Below are 16295 nucleotides of genomic sequence, written 5' to 3'. Positions count from 1 at the left end.
TAGCAACAATTCAAAAAAATAGTTTCCTTTATTGTCTAAGGACCTCTGTAGATGAATCTAGAGGGATGTGGCCCTTAGTACTGGCAGATGGTCTGGTTGAAGAAAACTAATACATTAGGGGTTAAGAAAAGTAAAGAAAGAGTGATTTGGAAAATCACTGGATTTCTTTCTTTTCATTTAAATTATAATACATATTCAGGAAGAGATCCAGGAGGTTTATTAAATATGGTTATCTAAAAATCCTTATGACAGAGTGGATTTTGGAATGTGTGTTGTTTGTTGGAACCTAACCCTACAATCCCAGCATTTGAAATAGAACAGATGTGTAAAATAACAGGAAAAAAATCCAGACCTGTTGTGACAAATTCTTATCCAGTCTTTTTGGAAAGATTTAAAATAACAATTTCTATTGCGTAGTCTGTGATCCTGTTGACGTCTGTGTTCAATTGCCCAGCACTCTTTCATCTACATAAAACGAGAGGTATTTTTTGTGGAAGGAAGCTTGGTCAGTGTATTTGATTGGTGAAATAACTTAAAATCTCATTTCTACAGTAGCATCCAGCTGCCCTGGAGCACAAGTTAATGAGATCACATGGAAACATATTGCAAACCAGGAAACATATTTTACACAAGACCAAAACAGTGGAAAAAATGTTAAATACACAGCATATGGACGCTCAGTTTTGTACATTTCACCTTTTTTGTTTGTATTAGCACATAGGAATGTTGTATGGATTCTGGTTGTATATAATAAAACGTGAAGAGAGGCTCTTTGTAACTGAAAGATTTTTTTTGTCAAATTGTCATATTATTTCCCTTGAAATTTTGAACAAAAAGAAGCCTGCCTCTTTCAATGAATTTAGACTAGTTTATATCTTTGGAGGGAGAACACAAAAGCCTTTTTAAATATGTAAGAAGGCCCTAAGGGATTTCTCTGGTGCTATACAAACCAAGGGCCCAATCCTGGAAGGTACTGAGCATTCACTACCCAGCAACTTCATTGGAACGGAGAGTGCTTAGCCTCTCCCAGCAATTGATCGGCACTGTACAGGATCGAACTGCTAAAGAGAACTCAGACAGATGCTTGAGATCACTCTACCTAGAAAGGAGAAGGAGGAGGACTGGGTTTGAGGCTGAAGAGGCACAGTACTGTTTGTTGTGATATAAGGTGCCACAATTGGCTTAGTTGGCTTTTGAAGATAGCCACTGATAGGAAGATGCTGCATTAAACAAACTGTGAAGTGTGGAGAGAAGAGGGTGGTGGGGATAGGGGTTTTCCCTACCTATCCACCTTTTCTCTTCGCTTTTAAAAACACAGTTTAGCTTGTTGTGCCTGCAACTTCACTGACTTTTATGATCAGAATTAGAGGTCTTAGACTAGCATTTGAACTGTTTGAAAACCAAACTTATCTCCTACAGCATTATCCCAAGGAGCATCACCCTCTGTGTTCATTCTTTTTCTAGGAAGACTTAAGAATGAAACACAGTACATGAGGACAGGACATGGTTATTGCTCTTTAAAATTCTGAATATTATTTGGCTTTTCTTTGCTGACAATACAGTGTTACTGTGTGATAAATAAATGGGACAGGATCGATTGTGTGTTACTAGTTGCAATGGAGATTTTTTTTTAAATAATTGAAAGAACAAAGCTTGTCAGAAAAAAGCTTTGTCCTTCCACGCAAAGGAAGGCATATGTAGCTTTCAGATGAAGGGAGCATAGTGTATAAAGGTATTGTCCTGCGTAAAATAACCAAGTCATGTTGTGTTTTTATGCCCTGAATAAAAAGCCAACATGGAAAGAGCCCTGGAAGAGCCCCATTAGCAGGCACACCTGTGGGACATGCCATTATTTTATGAGGGGAAAAAATGAAATGTTGAACTAATTAAGTAAATCCAATGGCGTAGCAGCACCATGTTGTCCTACTGACTGACAGAGCCATGGTTCTGAATGTACCTGTATTCCTTCTCTCTAGACTGCCAGGAATGGGGTTCAAGTCTCCTGGAAAAGAATATTGTCTTGCCAATTTGACCCCAAGATGGGTGACTCTTAGAACTGCATTTTTTACCACTCAGTGTTTTCATACACCAAAGATGTAGTATTATGAAATGGCAAAATAGAGCACTTAACCATTTACAAGTGGAAGTGTGGGAGGAACTGTGTTTGGAAAAGGACAGCTGAACAGGAAAAGGAGAAAAAGTACATATAAAAATGTTATTAGAATTTCTTCATAGATTCAGGAAACCTTACCTCATGTATGATGTAGGACACAGAGACTTTGGTTTGGCCCATTGGTATGGATGCTGTGGCACAGAAAGGTACTGATCACAGAAGTTTCCTTTCCTGATGTGCTGAAACCCGGAAAACTCTTCTGGTGATAAATCAGCAGTTGGTGATATGGTCCCGTGATCCTCACCACTTGGTTCAGTCTTGAGAATCATGGATGGGGTATGATCTATTGCAGTCTTCCTAGATTTAATAGGAATCCCATCATTCATATCTATTGTGCTGTCAGTGGTAAGGGCATTGATAGCTGCAACTATAGCAGAACTGGTATACTGGTTAGTGTTCCCAAGCCATGTATCATCAGTTACACTAACCCGAGGAGAACTCTGAGGAGAAGGTGTCGGAGAGTGGTGTGGTGAGTAAGAGGTCTGCCTACCATTCAGGCTGTATTTTCTTTTGTTACAGGGAGAAGATGGTCTTGAGTTGCGAGCACTTAGCCAGTTTTCCTCTGTAATGCTTGTTCTGGGAGATGTAGATGGAGAATGTCTTGGTGAATTAAGTAAAGTACAGGCTACCATACTGCGTTGATATCCTTCCTCAGTGTCAGTGGTCTTAGGAGACACACATGGGGACTGCCATGGAGATGTCTGGGGCGAAGTATAAGGATAAGAATAATTGGATTCATAGGAAGAAGCTTCAGAATTGCAACTTCTGGAAGACAAGCTACTTGCTGGACTCAAGCAAGAGGGGTCTCTGTAAGCCTCAATGTTTGGTAAATTCAAAGTGGCAGTCGAAGGTGATCGCTTGGCATTTGGGATGGCTTCCTCAACCTCAGCATCATGGAAAAACTGGTTGTTATTATGATGCATTCCCGGATAAGAAGTTATCTCAATTCTGGGGCTTTCTAATGCTGGAGCTCCATTAGGTCTGACATTTGGAGACAGATAATATCCAGAGGCCCCACTATCAATGTGTCCTCCATATCCAGAAGGATGATTTGTTGATGGGACAATTGAAATGACAGGATTGGATGTCTGAAGGCCATGACATGGAGCTGACAATGAGGAATGTGCCACATTTAGAGGCAAACCGGCATTTATATTTGAAGATGCATAATTATAGTGTTCTGAAAAAAATAAAATAAAAATGAATGACATGAGGTGTGTTGCACATATATACTAACCTACTAGCCTACTGAGTCTTAGTGGAGCATGATGCGATTATCACATGAAAACACTGGCATTCCTGAGCAATCTATAACACAGACATGCAAAGTAGTTCAAATGCTGGAGGTTGGTACTTTTGAAAATGTTGGTATTTTGGTGGCACAACAAGGCAAATCATCTCTGAGGAAACTGAGTTTCTGTATCTCCAAGGCACTCTTCTGAATAGTCTTAGATACAAACCTTAAAAGCCGAATTCTGCCTTCAAACTACAGAGCTGAAAGACTGCAGTGGTACTGCAGACAGAAACTTGCACTTCATGTAAGTGAGCCATGGTCCCCAAAGAGAAAAATAATAGTTTAAAAAAACCAGGGTGGAGAGAATATAATATGAACAACATGATCAAATACATTGCACTGAAATCACATACAACTGGAAGTTCCACTATGGTACGTTTCCAACTCGTTCCAGTTAACAACTGGATTTTGGAACAGAACAAGTCTATTGGCCTACTCTGGTTTCTGGGACAAGCCAGCAGAGACCAGGTAAAGGATTCACATGGTGATGAAATACACTGGAATTCCATTAATAAATAATATCCAATAATCCTCTTATTGTTTAAGCACTGACTGCGTTCTCTCTCTTTACCTGTATTTTATCAATTTTATAACATTCATTACAACGCACATTATTAAATGCTGGCACAGTTAACCAGTTGGTGCAGAAATCTAGGAGAGTCAGAGATCACCAAACAATTCAATTTGAATCAGCTCCATTTGGCTTACTGAATGACCATTAGTGAGTCACATGAACTTCATGTGCCTTAGGTCTCAATTTTTAAAGGTATTTAGGCATTGCAGCGCTCAGTGTTACAACACCTAACTGATTTAGGAGCTAAATGTAATTTACAAGAGGAATTTAGAGATTTACTACCCAAGACCCCATTGATTAGGCTATCCCAAATGCTTAAATCCCTTTTGCAAATGACATTTAGACTCCTAAATCAGTTAGATGTTGTAATGCTGAGCGCCGCAATGCCTAAATACCTTTCAAAATTGGGGCCTAAGGCACATAATTCTAAATGCCTTTAAAAATCACGGACCTCTGTCTATTGGACTATAAAGGGCTACACTGTACTTGCTCTCACATGGTGCACTTTGGATTGGGACTTGGAGGGAAGAAATGAGGTAAGGTTGCACACAGCCTCCCTCTCACCCACAATATCTCTGTGGAGGAACTAGAGATACCTGCCATACTGCTCCATGCTAGTGCCCTTGTGGGGCTCCAGCCTTAGCCTTCCCCTTCACACAAGACAGCAGAGCTAGCTGGCCACCAAAGGCAATGCATTCTCCACCCTATTAAGAGGCGATGCCATGGGCACAACTCGCCAGTGTCTTTCCGAGCTCCTTTTGGAGTTGAGGCAGCTCTGGATCACCCCTCCTGCAGGCCAGTACCCTTACACACTATCTGGCCCCATACTGGGAAAAGAAAAGCTTCCCCATACTGGGAAAAGAAAAGCCACTATCTGGCCCCATACTGGGAAAAGCCTTCCTAAAATAGCCCCTGCATTTTGAGTTCAGATGATCCTTTGCTTTCAGTTTAATTCCCTGAATTAAAACTATAACTCGCTCTAATGTTCACCAACCTTTTAAGGATTTTATTACGGAAGAGATACCTTCTTCATTCCTGAATGATAGTAATAAAGTAGTAAGGCTTCCCTACAATAGGAGCCCTTTCACACACAGTATTTGTTTCCTTCCCTCTCCAGAGGCAAACACCCCAGGCAGTGATCATGCCTTACCTTGCATGCTGAGATCCAGAAAAGCTTTGTTAATTTCCACAGCTGTTATTCCCAACATGACCCAATCCTCAACAGCACTGAATATGCAAATGAGCTTCTGAGCTTGTTGCACCAGTGCAGGAGCTTACTCCATTCCTTCTCTTTATCAACCCTACTCAATTTGATGCCATTATCCAGCTACACAGTGTTCAGATTTCTTAATGTCAATGATTCAAAGAAAGACTATATTTATATAAAATACATACATTTTAGTTATTTGATAGTAACTCTGAGATGTTTATACTGATTTATATCCTGTCAGGCACCATTAATGTGTTCAACACCTATTTGAATCACTTTCTACTTAGCCTTAGGAAACTGGCTATTTACCAAGAGAGGTTCATTACATTACACTAGAACATGTTACAGATGAAACAGGACAATTCAGAATATATTCTAGTTTGACACTTTAACCAAACACTGTGAAGGGAGGAGATATCTTAAGAAAAATACTATTAAAAAGAACCCACAAAAAACTGGCCAGTGTCACCATTCACATGGGTATTTAATTTTGTCGTCCTCTTCTTTCTTCCTAGCAGCATGCAACTGATAAGGCTCAAATATTTCCTCAGTATTATTAATAAATCTAGTTAACCTGCATTATTTAAAATAATCCTTATTTCATGCCTAAGAATAGGATATTTCATACTACACCAACCTATAATCTGAATGATAGGGAGTGATTTGTAAATAGATTTGGATCTAATGAAAGGCAGCATGGTCCAGTGCTGGCAGGCAATGAACTGAGACTCAGGACACCTATGTTCTAGTCCCAGTTCTGCCACTGACCTGCTGTGCAACCTTGGGCAAATCAACTTTGCCATTCTGTGCCTCTGTTTCCCCTCCCATCTTTATCTGTCTTATCTATTTAGAGTGTAAGTTCTTTGGGAAGGGACCATCTCTGACTCTGCATTTGTACAGCACCTAGCAAAATGAGGCCTTGATCTCAATTGTGGCCCCTAGGCAGTACTATATTATATTATTAATAAATAAATGATATCCATAGAATAATTTTCTTCTGTGGTCAGAAAACATACTCATCAATTAGTTGAAAGACTCCTCCCATAATGCAACAAAAGGGCATATATAATAATACCACCACCTAGCTAGTAAGTCTTGGTGAAATGCATCGGCAAGGAGACTTTTGAGAAACATACCTTTTAAGCACCACAAGTTAATTGTCACATGTCCATCATGTAGAACCCAAGCAGAATTTTTTAAGGATTTAATTGTCACCATTTTGTTAAGGTAAAGTAGCAAAATGGTGGCATCTTAATAAGACATATTAATTATTATGATCACCATAGGGAACTTCATGCCAATATAATTAATGACTTGTCTTGGATTCCATAATAAACCTGATTTATAGAAATCTGGCCATCAGAATTCCCTGGGAGGTGAAGCTTGGTGCAGAAAGCTCTAATAGTCACAAACAACTTAGGTATTTTGAAAAGAAAAATTTGAAACAACAAAGAAAATCAAGGCATTATGTTTCTGAGTGGCTATTGAGCATGTGTAGTGCACTTCCAACAGAAAATTCATCTGGACTTTTGACATGTGGAGTGAATTCACATGATGGATAGCGACAGCTTTGATGGTGCCATTTTGGAAATAAGCTCAGCAGTCTGCACCCAATGCGATGACATGTAGAGAACGCTCAACTCCCACTGACTTACATGGAAATTGTGGCACTGCACAATATTGGGCCTCGCATTGTGTTAGCACACACTAGTATAACAAAGATTGGAACTGGACCTCTTGTTTTGTGACAGCTCCTAAACACACTACTTTTCACTTTATGGTGACTTGGAACTATCCTTCTCTCCTCCCCCAATTAAATTATAACATGAAAGTTTCAGTCCTTCTACAGCCTTAGGGCCTGATCTTGTAAAGTGCTGTTTGCCTTTGGAAAAGTGTTGAGCACACAGAGGGGTTTTTGTTGTTTTTTGTTTGTTTTGTTTTTGTTTTAAGGGTGACAAACACTGGCACATCACGTGGACTTCAAGCGGGAGTTAAGGTTGTTCAAACACCTTTTAACAGACTTGACAGAGTTTAAGGCCAGAAGGGACCATTTGCTCATTTTGCATAGCACAGGCCATCAAATTTCCCTCTAGTACTCCTATATTAAGCCCAGTGACTTTAGTTAGACTAAAGCATTTTAGTCCTCAGGAGTCCGCAGGCACAAAACAGGAGAGTCATCAATGCCCGAGTCTTCTGCACTGGCAGGGAATTGATCAGGTTGGATATGCCCTGACAAGCCCTAGCAAATGGTCCATTCCCTCTCTCATTTTGATGGTAAGCTCCTATAGACAGCAGCCCTCTATGTTTCTACAGTCGCTAGCATACTGTCTGAATTTAATCCACAAAGAGAAAGGAGCTTGCCCCCGCCCCGTCCCGGTCCATGCCTTTCTGATCTGGGAGAAAATTCCTTCCCAACTGCAAATTTGGTGATCAGTTAGACCCTGAGCATGAGAGCAAGAGACACTGGCCAGGCATCTAAGAAAGATGATTTTTGATGATCACACTATTTCTATTGAGTGGCTTAAGTCCATATTTTCAAGGTGCTTAAGGGAATTCAATGGGATTTGGGCACCTGACTCCCTGGGGTCCCTTTGAAAATCTCAGCCTGAGGTGCCTAACTTCCGGCATCCACATTTGCAAGACATTGTGACGTTATTAATTAATGCATTTAGACACCGTGCACATGCCAGAGAAGAGGGCAATAGATGGTCACTATGTAGCTAATACAAACACAGCACATTAAACCTGCACATTGAAGAGCTGCAACACTATACTTGGAGTGTTGCTTTGACTGAACGTCAAAACTTTGGAATGTAGCTCTAGTGATGCTCAGGGAGGTGGAGGACGGGTGTCTCCAAGATTCCACTATAGGGTCCAGTTGTGCGTGACTGGGAGCAACTCCAGCACTGAAAAAGTGGCAAGTGACATCTCCTTGGGATGCAGTAACAACACTCTTCTCTCCACATGCCAATTTCAGTGCCAAACAATAGGTTTCACCCCAAGGATGAAAAAAATGCCATTGGACTCTCACATTGTGTCTCATGGTGACGGAAGTGTACCTTCTAACTCAACACCAACTAAAGATCAAACACACCTGGCCCCTGAGTTGGAGGAAAAGATTTGAAATCCAAACTCAGCTCTGGATTTTACCATTGGCTCTTCTTTTTAACAGGTCGGAACCAAAACCCCAGATGCAAACATCCCCAAACTCTATGATATTTAAAATTCAGATGTGGATCTTAGTATTACAGGCTTCTCTCTCATTTCCTAGAATCATAGAATATCAGGGTTGGAAGGGACCTCAGGAGGTCATCTAGTCCAACCCCCTGCTCAAAGCAGGACCAATCCCCAATTTTTGCACCAGCTCCCTAAATGGCCCCCTCAAGGATTGAACTCACAACCCTGGGTTTAGCAGGCCAATGCTCAAACCACTGAGCTATCCCTCCCCCCAGGGAGCACCATTTGGATGGTAAACTCCTATAGACAACCATCTTCTGGGTTTGTACAGAGGATTGTCCAGTAGATTGCACACTCAATAAATAACATTTTTCTTTCTGGGCTGAGTACCCCTCAAAAGTCGAATGTTTTCCCCATCCCCACCCCAGCTCCCAAACCAAGAAATGCAAAAGGGGTCCCTTCCCTGCAAACATTATAGCCTGTATCTACCCCCCTCCTCCTCCCATCACCGCTGAGGATCCAGGGGGCAACAGGATCTGGCAAAAGCAACACTGGGGTGCCTCCACCTCCTGCTGTCAGGAGCAGTCCCTGTTCTTGGGCCAAAGAGCGAGAACCCTACAAAGCCCCTTCCGCTTCCGCCCGGCTCCCCAAGCGCGCCACTACTTCTCCTTTTCCTTCCCAGCGGGCAGCCCCGCGTTGTGATCACTCCTACGTGCCCCCACATGGCATCTCAGCGCCACGCCACCTGCAGCGTGCAGCACGCCGCCGGGAGCTCTGCCGCTCGGGGAGCCCTGAGCCCGGCCAAGGGCTGCGGCTGCTGCCTGCTCTGTACCCACCTTTGCCACCGGTGCAATCATCGCCCTGGTTAAACTCGAAAAGGAAATCAAAATCAAACTCCTGTTCTTCCTCCAGGCCAGTCATGTCTCAGGAGACGGCCGCGGCGCCGACCCCACCAGCTGGGAGACAAGGAGCAGCTTTTCTCAGGCTCTGCCCGTTGTGTCTCGGGCTGGGGCACCGGGGGCTGGGCGGGAGCCGATGGGCCGCGGCTCCTGCTCCCTCCCGGCTGCGGGAGAGCTGCCGCCGGGGCTGTGAGCAGTGGGAGAAGCAGGCTCTGGTCTCCCCTGTAACTTCTGTGTAATTCAATCGGCCGGAGCGGCTCGCCGCAGGTACAGGCAGCCGGCTGCTGCGGGCGGCTTCTGGGCTGTAATGTGACCCTCCCCACGGCCTGTCGCTGATCCTCCCTCTCTCGTTGTTGATGTTTCCGGGTGTATATAAACAATCGGGTTGCTCTGCCTGCCTCTCTCTAGTTCCTTGTTTTAAAATAACCCCTCGGCGCGAGTGAAGGAGGAGAGGGCTCTGTGTGTGTCCCCCCGGCCCCACCCCGAGAGGCGGCTTAGACAGGTGGGCTGCTTAGACAGGAGGGTCAAGCTGAGCGGTGGCCCTCGCTAAACGCCCGATCGCCCGGGGGCAGTTCCGCTGCCCGTGCAGATGTCTCTTTTCTGTCCCCCCCCTCCTTTTTTTTTTTTTTTTTTTTTTTTTGCTAACGGGAGCAGTAAAACTGAAACCCCCGCTCCCTCCCCTCCCGCTCCTACGGACACGTGTCTGCGCGCTTCTGACAGCACCCAGTGCTTTGCTCCGCCGCTTGTGGTTACTAATGCAGTCAGGATGCACTCACTCTCTCTCTCTCTCTCTCTCATTCTCTCCCCCCCCCCATTTTTGCAACGTTCCTGAACTTCCTTAAAAAAATAAATAATCTGGGCCTCAATAAAGCACGAACAAAGCGAAAAGGCTGCAGAGGCTCACAAGCCACCGCTGCAAGCTGGAGGGTAGCTATACTGCGGGATGGGGGAACCGCCGTGGAGTAGCCACCAGGGAACCTGGGAAATGAAGGGGTTTCTCTGCCTCTCCACCACATTGGCAGACACATTTTAATTGCCACCGGTTTCAAGTTCCCCGGACCGCACTGATTACAAAACGGAGAGGGCGGGGGAGGAGGGGGCTGAGTTCTCTCTTCTGGGCCAACTGACAAACCTTAATAATGGGCCCTCATGATGAGGAGGAGTTCAGCTTGCCCGTCTGTGCAAAGCTATGCTACATGCTATTGTTTTCTGGTCACCGAAGTGGCTCGAGGTGGTGTTTTTGTTTTTGTTGGGTTGTTTTGTTTTGTTTTTTGGTGGGTTTTTTGTTTTGTTTTGTGGGTTTTTTTGGTGGTTTTTGTTTTGTTTTGTTTTGTTTTTGGCTAGCCGTAATATTTTGCATTTAGTTGCAGCACCCACTAGTGCCAGCTGCCATAAAAACACATTACAACGGGACGTTTAATATTATCAATTGTATTGTACACGTACGGTGGAGGAAAGGGGAAATTTCCTGGGTCAAGTCTTCAACTTCATACTGAGGGGAATTGGCAAATTGTTTAATGAAAACCTAAAAGCGAAGCACAGTGCTTCCCCCCACTCCATCCCACCCCACCCCCAGAATTAGCGGTTCACATAAAAGTCATTATTTCCCTCCCTTTAAAGCTGACAAGAAAGTTGCAGTGCTCTTTGAATGGTGTCTTCTGTATTTTGCCCTGTTTTGTTTTAAAAGTTACACTTTACAAGAATGTTGTCTTCTCTATTTGGGACTATATTTATTTCCCATTCTTCGAGCCAGTTTTAAAGGCTACAACATGCAAATGACCTCACCACCTCAGGAGCCAGGACTGAGATGAAACTGTTGAGCTCCCAGAATTTTTAAGGCTAGATTTCAAAGGAATATTTTTTAAAGCAGTTATGGAAACGGCATTCCCTTATAAACTCAGGGAATACCATTTTCCAGGCTAATGGCTGAAAACTCCATTACAAAGTGCCAAGCAAATACAATTAATTATTATGATTATTGCATCAGAATTCATTCTGTTTTTTTCTTTCCGTCACAAAACGTTGTGCTGGACTTACAAATGGTCTCTTATGAGCTACACAGTGCTGGCCAGCATCTGCCCTCAGGCAATTTACTAAACTGACGTTGAACTTATGGTGGTCTCTGACTTATTGTATGATGGTTACAGATAGTGTTGCTAACAACTGAAATTTCCCCCGTCTTCAACTACAGCTCCAGAATTGGGATAGGCTGAGTGGGGACTGGTTTTGGAGCGAAGTGGGCTGTTGTGGCCGTGAATCGCACAGCGGGGCAGTCGATTGGCAGGACAGACGGCTAATACATTGCGTAATGCTTGTGTACCAAGCTCCTTTGCCTTTGCAGGGTTTCCATTATTTCTTTGCTCCCAACTGTTTGTTCTAAGCTGCAAGGCTGAATCACCAGAGAACGTACAAGGCATTGGCATCAACTTAAAACAACCCTCTGGAACAGCAGGATCACTAAGGTGGCTGGTTTAAAGGCTTTCAGGGGGCAGAAGAAAATGGTGGGAGAACAGAATGCCTTCTCCACTGGTCATAAATGTACTCTCTTTCTTTGTCCTCCACAGCCAGCATCATATTCCGGCATCTCAGACCGTGGTCTGATTTTCAAGGAGGCCAAAGAGCCACGGCTGCTGTTGACTTCAGTGGGACTGCTCAGCACGACTGAAAATCAGGCCACGTATTGCTTACCTAAATATGGATTTGGTGCCTAACTTTAGGCAGCTCGGGTTGAAAAGGCTGAGCTTTGTGGCCGTGGGTTTTCTAGGCGTTGCTACGTTTCGCTGAAAGCGGTAACCTATGCAGAACTTCTCCTTGAGCCTACATAGTGCGAGTTTCATTTTCTTTTTACCCAGCTACACTTCGCTTTAGTTTGCCCTGGTTTAGAAATATTTCTCAAGCACATGTTTGCATTTTGTAGCCTTTGGGTTCTGAATTATAGCTAAAAGCGCAGGTAAACCAGAAGTGCGCTTCCTGACCCAAAAAAACTAACAAACCCCCAAAAGTGTTCATAGTCACTCATTAGGGTTATTACCACTGATCCAAGGGAAGACAAATCTATAAAGTCAACATCCATTCCTACAAATGATTAGTTTTCCATCACTTCAGACCGGCTCGCCTTCCCTTAACATCTGAAATAGTAATAACAAACTATTTGTGATTAGCAGGACATATTTGCTCTCCATCTGAGTCCCTGCCAATGATACACGAGGACGGGGAGGAGGAAGGGAGACTCATTACAAAATATCTGCTACATTTATTATTGAATCGTTTTCATTTTTGTTTCTACACCCTGGTACCTTCGATATTGATCGATGGTTCGGAACGATTCACAGACAGTTTGATTTGCCAGTCCAACGAATATTAGTGTCGCCGGTGAAATGTTGAGATTGGCACATCGCCTCTGAAGAACTGTATAGGAATACAGAACTGAAGTGATGGAATGCGTTAAGACTGAGTGAATGTGTCCTGTCTGTTAACAACCTGGATTAAAACAATGCCATTAACCTAGGGAGACCCTCACTACTTAAGGGAAAACCTGTTCTATTTCTATAAAGAAAAACTCTCTGAATGGTTGCAAGGTTACATCGACACTCCTTCCCCCCTCCCCTCCCCCCCCAAGTCTTTGAAGCAGATCCTCAGCTGGTGCAAATTGTCGTAACTCCATTGGCTTCAATGGAGCGATAACAATTAATACTAGCTGAGGCTCTCGCCCCAGTTGTGTTCACCACAGTCTGAAAGACAGTTTCAGCTTTAAATAACAGTAATGTTTGATTCGTTTTAACGCACAGCACTCCATACTTTGGTAGATTCCAAAGCATCATTGTACTGATCCATAAGGCTTTATACAGTAACTTTCCTCCCCACGAAGAGTGATGCGATAGTTTCTTCACAGTTAAAAATTAAAATAATATATCTGATTGTTGCCACTTGGCAGTGGTAAACCTTAATTTGCAGAGAGTCAATCTTTACTTGTAGAGTCCCCCTATGTATTTACTGCATTAGATCATTCTTTCTGTTGGCCTAATTTCTTAGCACCTTGAAAAATATATCAACAGTAAAGTGAATTATTGCAGATAGCTTGTGACATTTTAGCACAGGAATCAAAAAAGTTATTTAATTATGCAGGAAATCATAGAAATAAAGAGGAATCTCTCTTTTTTAGCCTCCCCCCATTTATGTTTTTGCTTGTTTGTCTTCTGGATTATTTTTTGAAGTTGGAACATTAACTGTCTTTGAAGTTAAACATTTTGGAAGTCCTCTGCATGCAGCATTTGAAAGTTCAAGAAGGCAAAAGTCACGAAATCTCTACAAACATGGACAGTAACTTACTAATATTGCAATACGTAACTCATCTAAAGAGGAGTTTGAATGATTTCAATATCAGAGCCCAATAATTCAGCAGCATTTGTAGTTATTGTACGGGAAGGATTCTTTCAACTGAAATCTAGTGAAACCAGCTGTGCAGAAAAGATAGACACTGAAAAGGAGTCTAGCATGCCTGTGCAAACTCAGAAAATAAGCAGCATACTTCAGAGCTGCTGGAATAAACACTATTGACTATTTTCACTATGACAGGTTTCAGAGTAGCAGCCGTGTTAGTCTGTATTCGCAAAAAGAAAAGGAGTACTTGTGGCACCTTAAAGACTAACCAATTTATTTGAGCATGAGCTTTCGTGAGCTACAGCTCACTTCATCGGATGCAACACGAAAGCTTATGCTTAAAAGTACTCCTTTCATTTTCACTATCAACTTTTTAATCGCCTTGTCCTTTTAAGATGTTTGACTTTAATTATACTGAAGAGCGGTATATCAAACGCCCTCCCACATTTTGAAGATTGAAGGCTTGAGTCTAAACTGAAGAATATACTGATTCCAAAACAGAAAGCTGAAAACTACATGACACCAGCCAAGAGATGAAAGTGACTTATCTGTGCTACAGTCTGTCATTCATAACAAAAAGAATGGTGATTCCACCAAAAGGCTTTGATTGTAATACTATTTTGTAAAACAATAGTTTTATTATTGTAGAGAGTGCCACGGGTTCCCGATGCCTTAGGGGAGAAAATGTCGTGGGACTAGAACTCCCATTTAAGTCACTGGATCAGGCCTTTGGTTAAAAAAAAAAAAAACAACTAGTGGCCAGAGGTTACCTTATTTGCAATCCTAAATATGGGCTAACAGTAAAATGTTTCAAAAGACCTGCACCCAAGATCTTTCCCAGTTAACTTGGCTAGCGTATTTTCCAATTTAGAACACTTTAGGACTATGGGCACCTAGACAGCATTCAAAAAAGGAAATGAGTTGTCAGAAGTAGCACAATGTATAATATAATTGCATGTTATGAATTAAGGTTCAGTAGGTGTGAGAAAATGTTCCCCCTGGTGCACATGAAAGAATAAAGTAGTAGAAACTTTGGCGCTTTTGTTTATTTGTTTTGATACCCTGGAGGAGGGATCATCGTTATTAGGTTTCAGACTACGCTGAGACTTTTTGTTTATACAGGGTTTCTAATTTGTCGAAAGGTTACACACGGTTTTAGTTATAGGGTGTAGTCTAGCAGAAGACCATATAGCGCTTCATCATAATACAATCGTTTCCAATGTGCTATTTGCAGGTCAGAATTTAGTGGCTAAAAATGATCCAATAAGCTAACTTCGCTCCGCGCTCTACAACTCCGTGAAGCATTAACGCGCCGCACACACTCAGCCATACTTTAACTCCACAGTACCCTGGGATGCCTTGAGCTGACGAGAGAACTGTTCCCCCCCGAGCCTGCATTAATCAAACTACAAAATAAATAAATAAAATGGCTCCGTTCGGTTTAAATCTAAACAGACCCTGCATGTGATTCTGACAGATCCGCCAAAAAAGCACTCCATTGTATCTGCTTGTGCTGCCTGCCGCTCAAGGATCCAGAAGGCAAGGCCAAGTTCAGGCAGCGCAAGAGGAAAAGGAGACACCTATTGGCAAAAAGTCGCATTCAAACCTCAAGGCTGCCTTGGGGAAACACCAGGGGGACACCGCTTCCCAATCACTGCAGCCAGCGCCAGCAGCGGCCGGTCCTCTTCCTCCGCGACACGAGCTGCCCCGGGCACGGTCCCGGCCACACTCTTCCACCCTCCTCCCCAAAATGCAAATCCCAAGCAGGAGCAAACAACGGGGCATGCACAAACCCTTCTGACAACCCCAGGTCTTTACCTTCCTCTGCTGATTTCATGCTGCCGCTGCTGCCGAAGGGGCAGGAAGAGCGCTGCAAAGCCACCAAAGTTTCTCTCCCTCTAGCTGGATCCGGAGGTCCGGCTAGAAAGTGCTTGGAAGTGGGAAGGCCAGGGCTTGGCATCCACTCGGCAAGGAGGGGGTGACGCTGGGGTGGGGAGGGGGGGAATCCCTCTCTCTGCCTCTGGCTTCTTTCGCCCCGCTTCCCGCGCTCTCTGGCTAGCTTGGAAACCGGGGTGCGGTGTGTGTCACCCCCCCCTCCCCCAGTGGAAGCCTAAAGGGAAACGTTAGATGGCAGCAGCTGTCCCCGGGGCAATGTCACTGAGCGGAGAGGGCGAGCGAGTGGGCATAGCCCAGGCACTCGCGCTGCGGCGAGCCCTGCTAGGCAGCCCCCGGGAAGTTCGCCTCTCTCCCTCCCTCCAGTCTCCCGGGGTCTTATGCAGGGGGGTGTATTTTGATCAGTGAGCATGAAGAATCTGTAAGTCTCTCTCTGACGCAGGGCTGCGAGGAGACGGCTGCCTTTTTAAAGCTGGAAAACACCCCCCACCCCCCGCCACCGCCCCCCCGGCCTTCCCGTCCCAGCCCCTCTCCCCGCCCAGCGTCCCGTGATGTCACGGGGCCTGCCAGCTCCTCTCAGCTGCACGAGCGGGGAGCCAGCAGGAGGCTTCAAGCTTCAGTGCCAGGGAGAAAAGTCCAAGCGGAGCCCCCTCGCTCTCCTGCCTCTGATTCTGCTGAAGATGCAGCTCCTGCTG

The 16295-nt window shown here is 44.0% G+C and overlaps 1 protein-coding gene across 3 annotated transcripts in view; it reads right to left on the bottom strand.

Moving 5' to 3' along the window:
• Positions 1-16051, bottom strand: part of NFATC1 (nuclear factor of activated T cells 1) — a 147559-nt gene extending 131508 nt beyond the window's left edge. For 2 of the 3 annotated variants that reach the window (XM_073331805.1, XM_073331807.1), the window contains exons 1-2: positions 15526-16051; positions 2252-3353 (exon numbers count right to left, since the gene is read on the bottom strand). In XM_073331805.1, coding sequence (XP_073187906.1) covers positions 2252-3353; positions 15526-15667 — 1244 coding nt within the window. In that variant the 5' untranslated portion in view covers positions 15668-16051. Of the gene's footprint in view, positions 1-2251; positions 3354-9264; positions 9628-15525 lie in introns of those variants that run through there. The other variant, XM_073331806.1, reaches the window with a different exon arrangement.
• Between the last annotated feature and the right edge of the window lie 244 nt (positions 16052-16295).

Source organism: Lepidochelys kempii, chromosome 2 (genome assembly GCF_965140265.1).
Source record: "Lepidochelys kempii isolate rLepKem1 chromosome 2, rLepKem1.hap2, whole genome shotgun sequence".
Classification (NCBI taxonomy): domain Eukaryota; kingdom Metazoa; phylum Chordata; order Testudines; family Cheloniidae; genus Lepidochelys; species Lepidochelys kempii.
Note: the sequence above shows the minus strand (reverse complement) of the source record. Positions and strands in the feature narration are given on the sequence as shown.